The following is a 10,418-nucleotide window of genomic DNA, read 5'->3' as shown; positions in this document are numbered from 1 at the left end:
CAGCAGCATATGCAGTTCCACTTTAAGCATTCATTAACTGCTTTTTTTTTTTTATGTAAGCATCAAGGCACCATTATCAAAACTTCACTGGGATTATTAGCACTTTGGTAATTTTGTCCATTCTGGAAATGGAGAAATCAAAGATTGTGGTTAAAGCGTTAATATTGCGTTATACATTTCATGCATTGTGTGGGGCACGGAATCTGGAATATTTTGTATGGGGAGTTTCACATATTCTACCACCAAATCAAAAGTAGTGCAAAGTTATAGTCCCTATTTAAAGATTAAGATGCAATAGATCAACGATCGACAAGTTAGTACACTGATAATCATCCACAATCTAAAACAAGATCATTGGCCTAGGGACATGCTGATCAAATTTGTATCCATGTTGTCATTGGATAAACTAAAGATAAGCTCACACAGATACATGATTAGACAGATGATTATCAGTGTTTAATAGACATGTGCACTTTAGAAATGTAGTTCTTTTTGTTTTGTGTCAGATGCATCCGTTGATCGAAGGATTTTGTTTTGTCATATTCGCTATGTTGACCCGATTTGTTTTTGGAATATTTGTCTGGATGGATTCGAAACATTTTGCAGTTTTTCCATAATATTGCTATATTCAATATATTATCGAATCGGATAGATTCGAAGCAGAAGAATTTTCTGAAACTAGTTCAACCCACCAAGAGAAATGTCCTGGACTGATTTGACTGGCGTCATGTGCATCTGAATTAACAAATGAGATGTATGTACAACATTTGTAATAAATCTTTGTCCATTTACATTCATCTGTGTTGTGTATATTGGTTATTATGCCGAGTAACTCACAATCATTGTTGTTGCCGCTCTGTTACATAACGTTTTTAAACAAATACATTGATTTTGTCTCAGCGTTTGCTGTGGACATTGGCTTGACCTCTCTCACCTCATCTAAGGTCCCAGGGCTATTTTTATTGTTTTTTTTATACATAGAATAAAGTATACTATGTATAAATTCCAAATCTCCGAAAATGAATACAGTAAAACCTTGGTTTGAGAGTAACTTGGTTTGAGAGCATTTTGCAAGACAAGCAAAATCTTTAAATACATTTTGACTTGATATACAAGCAATGTCTTGATATACAACCAGTGTCACATCACAACTGAATATAAAAGAGAAGAGAGGCGTCTCTAAGTGTAGCAATATGGTTACATTTGGTGCTGATGGGGACACTCTGATGTGAAGGGGATGCTGATGGGGACACTCTGATGTAAGGCGGTGCTAATAGGGACACTCTGATGTGAAGGGGGTGCTGATGGAGACACGCTGATGTAAGCGGTGCTGATGGGGACACTCTGATGTAAAGGGGCACTGATGGTGACACTATGATGTAAGGAGATGCTGATAGGACCACTCTGATGTAAGGGGGTGCTGATGAAAACACTCTGATGCAAGGGGGTGCTGATGGGACCACTGTGATGTAAGGGGGCTACTGATGGGACCACTCTGATGTAAAGGGGCTGCTGATGCGGATACGTTGATGTAAGGGGGCTGCTGATGGGGACACTCTGATGTAAGGGGGCTGCTGATGGGGACACTCTGATGTAAGGGGGTGCTGATGGGAACACTCTGATGTAAGGGGGTGCTGATGGGGACACTATAATGTAAGGGGTTGCTGATGGGGACACTCAAAATTAAAGTGGCCCGGCCTGGATTAAGTCCAGGGCCAAATTTTTGTCCCAATCCAGACCTGATCATACGGCATTGCTCCTTTCAGGAACCATCAGTCCAGTACAACTGAACCCTTCACATATTCCCCTTCCATTAGCAGCACTTGCCAGAAGGCAGGGTTTAACCAATTTACTCATTGTTTGTGGTAATGCACATGCCTATGAGGTGGACATATGGCCTTCTATTAGTATGAGTGTTTATTGTGTGATGTGATACCAGTTTTATATTCTTTTTTTTTTAATGCTTGACTTAATAAAATATGTTTCTAGTGGATACAGTGAGTTGAATCAATTTATAAACACCTTTATACATATAAGAAGGTTGAGCTAAATCAGTCTTTTTAGTCTCAGTTATTGTGTCATGTTATTTACAGATAGCTCCCATCTCATTTATATCATACCCTGAATGGTGCTCAAATAGTTACATTTTTAAAATACTATTAGGGGTAGTATCTTGAGAGTCATTAAACCTTAGGGTGTGATACATTACATACACTGACCAGTGGCAGCTGGTGCTCAATATTTTGAGTAAGCGGCAAAAAACCTGCCCCCCTCACTCACGCAACCGCCACCCCCACCCCCTGCGGGAGATGGACAGGAAGGTGGCGATCGGATGGGAAGGTGATGATCAGCCCTAACCTTAGGAGGCTGCTCCTCATTTCAGGCTCCCGGCTGAACAAGCGCTGCTTCTCCCCCCAGCTGAACAGGAAGTGGGTCCTGAGGCCCGATGTGGCCGGCAGTCCTAAGACTCCCTGGCCAATCGGGTCTCAGGAACCACTGTCCGATTGGCCAGGAGGAGAAGCAGGAAGACATAAGCAAATATACACAAGTGGGTGGGCTCAGGGCACAGTGCTCTGCGCCCTAAGCCCACCCTTTTTTGAAGCTAATTAGAGCCACGGGCTCTAATCATGTGCTTCAAAAAAATCGAAAACATTAAAATCTATGAGTCCGGTGCCCTGCATGTGGATTAGGGGTCGGGTGCATGGATTAAGGGTGCGGCGCCCCTGTGCCCCCTAATGGGGTGACTGCCATTGGTCCTGACCAAAGTGTTAATTGCCTCAACAGTTAGTGGTCGCTTTAATACCATTTTTCTTTAAGGTAGACTGAAATTATAGATCTATGAATATATTTTGTGTGCAGAAAAGCATATGTATTGTAAGAGTTTTATTTCCTAAAAATGATAATGTTTGAGGTTTATGCATGTCTGGGAAACTGTCATTTATGGCATAGTATAGTAAGGCACTATTTTAGGAGTAAATCACTACCATTGTGCAGCATAATCTAGCCACACCCACCATTTATGTATGACAGAATTCCTGTCATTTATGTGACTGTGGGTATTCCATACATTTTTACAATCTAAGCAACACTCTTGTTTTAGTATAGACCACTTGCCACCTGTCGTAAAGGGGCACCTGTCAAAGCACATACAAAGCACATACAGTATGTGCTGTGGCTAAAGGTAACTAATGTTTCACAGAAATACCCCTTCCAAACTAAAACTACTAAGTAAATGTTTTAGGCTGAATCATTGCCTTTAAACCAATAGACTTGTATCCATAGTTGATCACATGAGCATAAAGGAATATTTTGTTTTCTCTCCTCCTATATTCTCCATGAACGATTACTATTATTTTTTGAAGTGATGATATATGAATTATTTCTTTAATACCCTTATACCTTTGAACTTAATATAGCAGCACAAAAAGAAGTCAGTGAGGCCAAAGTGCATTAAAGTATATGTAAATCCAAACAATTAACTTATTTTATGTTGTCCCTTTTAGTCTGTTAACTATTCCATCAAAAGTGTTTTGTTATATCCGCAAAAAAAGTTGTGTGGATCATGCCAGAAATTTTGTCAGTGGATTACTTTTTGTGCACTCGGCCTGCACTGCTCTTTTTTCAGCTAGCGTTATGTTGAGTGAATGTTGTCACCATATGACAGGAAGTGTGTTACTGGCAGGATCACCAGGTGAAAATAAAGAAAAATGCCCCGAAAATGAAAAACAAATACAGCTACCATATCTAAGGCTTGGTACACTCCATTATATTACATGTGTTGTTCTTGGGCTTAGATGCTCTTTAATGCATTGAAAACAAATTAAATTTGAGTTTGATTACAAAAAGGGCTTTTGCTGTACACTGAGCTTAGGTTTATCAAATGAAAGTGTAATTCCCCACTACTACTATACTATATATTCTTAGGGCTTCCTAAAAAAAAGGTTTGGAAATCTTTAAAAGCAAAAAAAAAGCAATTGAAACACATCAGATTTGAAATCCACATGCAGTTTATTGAAGATATAAAGAAAAGACAAGAAATGCAAGCCTGGTATTGGATAATCCAGTAATGCATTATAAAGGATTTTATATACAACAAACACCCAGAAGTGATACCATCCATTACTTCACAAAACAAAGAAAAGCAGGTATGTATAGGACTGGCTACAGCCAACAACTAGTGTAGACGTTTCACTTATTACAGGGAAACATTCAAGTGCAGTTACATTCTTACAGTACATTCTTACTTATTCTGCTTGGTGTGTGCTGTAGTTTTTGTTAATTAACCCATCAATGAGAACTATGCAACTGGATATACAAAGTAACATTTTGAGCCATTATATAACCATTTTTTTACCAGCACTTGTGCAATATGAGGGCCATCCTACTAGATTGTACTAAATGGGTTGTTTAAGAATGGTCCTTCTGTTAAGTTTGTTAATAATCTTATTGCAATTAGCCAATCAAAATCTTTCTGCATATAACCAGTTTATGGGTTGCTGTGATGGGGAAGCATAGATTGTAATTTAAACAATCAGCCGTATCCTGAAAAACATAAAAGGACAGGACAAGCCTGATACAACTGAAGATGACTATGGAAGCTCCTCTCATTTGAGCAGACTGACAACGGTATAGTAAAGTTTGGCTTGGAAGGGTGGAAACTAGTGCTATGACAGCAGGGCATCTTAAAAAGATTTCTTGGCTGGGCCTGATGTTGTTTTTGACACAGCCACTGAGGATCTTGAAGTAGATGATTGGCTGTAACTGCCGCTTGCTTGGCCGCCACCACTGCTGTATCCTCCTCCAACACCATATCCACTTCCTCCTCCAACACCATATCCACTGCCTCCTCCTCCAACACCATATCCACTGCCTCCTCCGCCAACACCATATCCACTGCCTCCTCCGCCAACACCATATCCACTGCCTCCTCCGCCAACACCATATCCAGCTCCTCCGCCAACACCATATCCAGCTCCTCCGCCAACACCATATCCAGCTCCTCCGCCAGCACCATATCCAGCTCCTCCGCCAGAACCATATCCAGCTCCTCCGCCAGACATACTTGAGGAACCTCCACCAACCACAGCTGGAAAGAAAAATAAAAAATTTGTGTTCTCTTGCTTTAGATAACAGAGCAAGAATAGCCATAGTCAGAGAACCAATCTATACTTACAAACGCTCACATTGTTCTGTACATGTCCAGACATTCTGCAAAGGCAAACCAATGTTTTATTGCAAATTATTAGGCTGAAATGGGTATCTTATCCATTGTAAAAGGCATTGTCAATGTAATTCTCACTGATGCTTATTCTCCATTAACCCTTCCCTTTTTGAGGCAAATAATTTATTTTTGGGTTTGTTACCAGCTAGTTTTATTAGTCCCTTTTGGAATGTTGCAATTAGATCTTCTTGTTGGTATTTCGGTTTCTCAGGCCTCAGTAGTCTGTTGGCTTGTGAACAAAGACCTCCAGAGTTACTGAGAGCCATAAGAATTTGTTAAATGGTTTAACATCTTAGCATGCACCAAATCGGAAAAATTAGTTTTAGGTGACCTACGTCTTTATGCATCTAATCTAATATGTCTTTGATTTCCATCTACAATTAATAACATTTTTGAAAATGTAAGACACTTCATTCATCATTCTAGTCAATGTGTAGTCAAGTTTTCACTATGGGGTGAAATTTTACTGCGTCTGTTGTTAAAAATAGGATACTCTTTATTTCATTACACATTTCTGATATCTATTCTGCTAAGATTTGCTAACCCTCACAATACAATAGCTTGGGGGCATGGGCTAGATCATTATATAACATCATCAGTGGCAGGTATGGTATCAATATGACTATGATTAAAACAGTTAGAGTTAAAAGGAAACAGACATAAGCTGTACATAAACCTTAGTGGACTAATATAAAAATACATGCAATGTAGACTTTCAACCACCCTAGAGGCAATAAAGCAAATATATATAATATAGATTTTTTATCCTATGGCTTTTTCAGCGCAATTACTATTTCATAAAATGTCAGTTATTTTTTACTATGAAGACATGAGATACTACTTTTTAATGGCCATAACCTTTCTCATCCTGTTGTATGGCTCAAAACATCAGGTCTAACCCTAAGAAACTGCCTGCTTACAACACCTGTGAGTCTCCTGCTAGCTGTATGAAGCACATATGAGTTAAAGTAATTATCCTGCTGCTCACAGCATTTGATAGTCCTATGGGAAACCTGTACCTGCTCTTTACATTTTAGGTAGATCATCTTGAACTCACCTGTCCTCTTCTCCTTCCAGCAGGAGTCTGTATGTGGAAATTTCCACATCAAGGGAAATCTTGACACTTAGTAGCTCTTGGTAGTCGCGTACTTGACGGGCTAGGTCTTCTTTGGCTTTCTGCAAAGCAGCCTCAAGGTCAGTCAACTTCTTCTGGGCATCCTTCAGTGTGGCTTCTCCACGTTGCTCTGCCTCAGAAATGGAGGTCTGAAGAGCTGTAATCTGCAGAATATTACTGTCATTTTAGTGTCTTAGTTTAGACTGAATGATCTTTATTTTGTTTAATTTGAATACAATTTTTGGCTCTTTTTGCAACACAGTTTATAAAATGTTGTATAATGAGACTTAAGCCTTGCAAAGAAAATAATACAAATCAACAAGATACCTGTTTTTTGACATTCTCAATCTCGGATTTCAGCTTCTGGATCATACGGTTCATTTCTGCAATCTCACTCTTGGTGCTCTTCAGGTTGTCTCCCTGTTTTCCAGCTGTAGCCTGTAGTTGCTGATACTATAATGAAGAAAAACAGCTCCAAGATTACTAGTGTTAAAAATTTTACAAATATAAAAGTCAAGTTTTAAATGAAAAGAATAATGAAGAATGAGCTAAGGGGTTTGCGAGTAAAATATTACAATAAGCATCTGTGGGGCCTGTAGATGCAAATTCCTGGTTCCCTACATTTGCCATGCTTTATTACATGCATACCTACATCTACATGCCTATCTGTCTACATGTTAGCCTAAAATTTAGAAATTCAAATATTACATATATATATATATATATATATATATATATATATAGTTCCAGGCAATAGCTTCTAATAACAATAATAGTAAAGGTGTATATGATCATCAATTTACATTTTATACATAACAATCTTTCTTAATTAATATTTCATAACTGGTTTCCTAAGTCTGAACTTGCATTGGCAAGTTATCCACACAGGCTAAGGGGTGTGGTCTAATTACCTGTTGTGAGTTTCAGTGTATGTGCAGAAGTAGATAAAATTAACTAACTTACTTTAAGTGCAAGTAAGCCTTGTGTTTCAGCTTTGCTTCTCTCTGCAACGGCTTCATATTGTTTCTTTACGTCTCTCAGTATTCCATCAAGAGACAGGTCCCTGTTATTGTCCATAGATAGAACGACAGAGGTGTCACCTGCTCCTCCTTGCGCACTTTGAAGCTCCTGTAAATTACAAACACAAATCATGGATCAAATTAGATGAATCCAGAGACAAATCTTTATCTTCCTTACTTTGGGAGATTTCCTCTTTCTGTTGTATCTCTGAGACAGAAAGTGAAGGGGAATTTCCCCAATGGTACACAGATAGCAAAAATAAACAGAGATTTGACCTTTTTCCCCTCAATAGAAAGCAAACAAAACATTTTTGGCTATGCATTTGCTTTAAGCATGTTTAAATATAAAGTAAGCATTCTTACTGCATCATATAGCATCCTCAAGAAGTTCAACTCCTCTGTGCTCAAGTCAACCTTGACTTCCAAATCTGTTTTGATCATGAATGCAGCATCCACATCCTGAAAAAGAACACAAAAATGTTTCACTTTGCATGGCAGATTCACACCACAGACATACTGGGTTCATGTAGAGCATAGATTTTCCTGATCTATATCTGGAGCATAAACATAGCTAAAATGTATCTAAATCTAACTGGGGAACTTATAGAACTGGTCTCAGCTCACCAAGAATACTGATTTTAGTGGGGTATATTGTGATATTGCGTATATAAGTGGGAGTTCTTTCCTTTTTTATCTTGGATAACCTTACTTTGTAATCAGTAGGATGTTAGTTAGCAAATATATTTTACCTTTTTAAGCACCACAAATTCATTTTCTGCTGCTGTACGCTTATTAATTTCATCTTCATATCTGCATAGACAAAATACGTTGACAGTCTAAAATAAACCTCTATCTTCCTTATTATAATATACATTTTTAAGCATTACATCTAGAAATATGGACCAACAAATGACAGGGCATACATACTTTTTCTTGTAGTCTTCTACCATTTCTTGCATATTCTTTTGTTCATTCTCCAGACGGCCTTTATCACTTAATATACTTTCAAGCTGCCTAGTAAGAAGGCTTATGAAAGCCTCAAAAATTGGTTCTAAGCTAGGCTTTTTTGAGCCACCTTTGTGCCCTTGCTCTTGTAAAAGTTCCCATTTTGTCTCTAGTACTGTGTTTTGCTGTTCCAGGAACCTAACCTGTAACCATAAAGGACAGTACTGTTAGTTTCCTGTGCCCAAGCCCACTAAGATTAACAAAAGATCAATTCAAATTAGGAAATAATACATTAAAACAACTCTTACCTTGTCAATGAAACTTGCAAATTTGTTGTTCAAAGTTTTGATCTGTTCCCTTTCCTCAGTTTTCACTTTTTGAATGTTTGGATCTACTTCAACATTAAGTGGTTTCAAAAGGCTTTGATTTATGCTCACTTCCTGGATGCCCCCAGGAGGACACACAGGGAAGCCGGGACCTCCTCCTTGTCCTCCTGCACCTCCACCAAACATCCCTGAACCTCCACCAAAGCCTCCTGCGCCACCACCACCAAATCCTCCTGCACCACCGCCAAATCCTCCTGCACCACCGCCAAATCCTCCTGCACCACCGCCAAATCCTCCTGCACCACTGCCATGTCCTCCTCCACCACCGCCATGTCCTCCTGCACCACCGCCATATCCTCCTGCACCACCGCCATATCCTCCTGCACCACCGCCATATCCTCCAGCACCACCACCAAATGCTCCTCCACCATAGCTTGACCCAACACGAACAGATGAAGCGACTGCAGTTTTCCTTCTTCCACCAAGATTATAGAGACTTTGTGATGATGCACCTACAGAATAAGAGCCACCTGATCTTCCTCCACCAAGTGAACAGACACTAAAGCCCCTGCTGCCTCCACCACCACCACTTTGCTTTTGCCTAAAGTTGTTCATAATGGCGTTTAAAAAGATGAAGTTTGAAGGAAACAAAAGAAACAGATAAGACGAAGGAGACGTGGCCCCTTTGCACTGAGAGACCAAAGCATCCCTTTTTATCTGTTTGAAAAAGTTGGGCTTGGTTGCATAGGTGTCTGGAGGCCAGCTTAATGCAATAGTGGGTTTGGCAAAGCTGGCAGCCACCCATCAATCTGTTAAACTGATCACACCTATGGGAAATATTGTTTCGTTTGCAATCCTCAGTTTATTAAATCTACATCAGTGTACCTGCTTGAGATGTTAATAGATCAAGAGTTACAGTGTATAAATTAAATTGTGTCCTTTATTTTTCCACTGTATTTTATTAAAAAGATAAACCTTTGGTGATTTCTTACAAATATTATGCTGTATTCATTTTTGATGTGTAATCTTAAAATACAGGAGAAATAATAGTTAATATATGTTTGCATTAAGTATACATATGGGCTTGTGATTTTTAGTTGATAAAACTGATTGTTGTAGTGTATTTATGCAATAATAGGCATAAAATAATTTTGCCTTTTTAAAATTAATTTATTTTGTCTAAGAATTTAATTAAATTAGAAATGAATGATGTTATCAGTACACAATACTTGACAAAATGAGTTCTATTAGTTTTACATACTTTACAAATATTGGTGATGTAAATGAATATTCTGCTTTGGAAATTAATTTAACAACACACCTTCACTTAGCCCATGCAGAGTATCTTAAAAGCCCACATCCTCCCACCCATTTATGATAACCTTCCCTGCCATTTCCTTGTTGGACCCGCGAGTCAAATCCTGTAAACAATCCTGTTGGATGACATCGGTCCCATCACAGGGTTGATTTCATTATCCCCATAATGATGTTTGGGCCAGGCAAATGGCAGCTCAGACCTGAGCAGTACATCATGGGAGGCCACTTTCCTCCCCTTGACCCCCCCCCCCCCCCCATCCCCATACCTGGAGGCACTGGTTGTTTGCAAGTCTCCAATAGAGAAAAAGAGTGGTGGGGGATCACTACAAATGAGAATATAAGTAAATTGGTAGGATGGGCTGATAAGAGACTTTACCACTTTTTTCTTAGTTGTCAAGGTGAAAGAGTCTTTTTAAATGATAATATCATAGTGAAAATATAAATAGGCTTTTTTTGACAACTTGAGGACTAGAACA

At 38.9% G+C, this 10,418-nt stretch overlaps 1 protein-coding gene across 1 annotated transcript; it reads right to left on the bottom strand.

Annotated features, from left to right (window-relative positions):
• Positions 1 to 4,002: 4,002 nt before the first annotated feature.
• On the bottom strand, positions 4,003 to 9,348 carry LOC143983807 (keratin, type II cytoskeletal cochleal-like). The gene is made up of 9 exons (XM_077483905.1): positions 8,608 to 9,348; positions 8,282 to 8,502; positions 8,104 to 8,164; positions 7,718 to 7,813; positions 7,299 to 7,463; positions 6,663 to 6,788; positions 6,279 to 6,499; positions 5,174 to 5,208; positions 4,003 to 5,086 (listed from the first exon to the last, which is right to left on the bottom strand). Exons 1-9 carry the CDS (start codon positions 9,238 to 9,240, stop codon positions 4,683 to 4,685), a joined length of 1,962 nt encoding a protein of 653 aa, XP_077340031.1. The 5' UTR covers positions 9,241 to 9,348; the 3' UTR covers positions 4,003 to 4,682.
• Between the last annotated feature and the right edge of the window lie 1,070 nt (positions 9,349 to 10,418).

Source organism: Lithobates pipiens, unplaced genomic scaffold (assembly GCF_037356315.1).
Source record: "Lithobates pipiens isolate NorthernLeopardFrog02 unplaced genomic scaffold, aLitPip1_a1.2 Scaffold_16, whole genome shotgun sequence".
NCBI classification, from domain to species: domain Eukaryota; kingdom Metazoa; phylum Chordata; class Amphibia; order Anura; family Ranidae; genus Lithobates; species Lithobates pipiens.
Note: the sequence above shows the minus strand (reverse complement) of the source record. Positions and strands in the feature narration are given on the sequence as shown.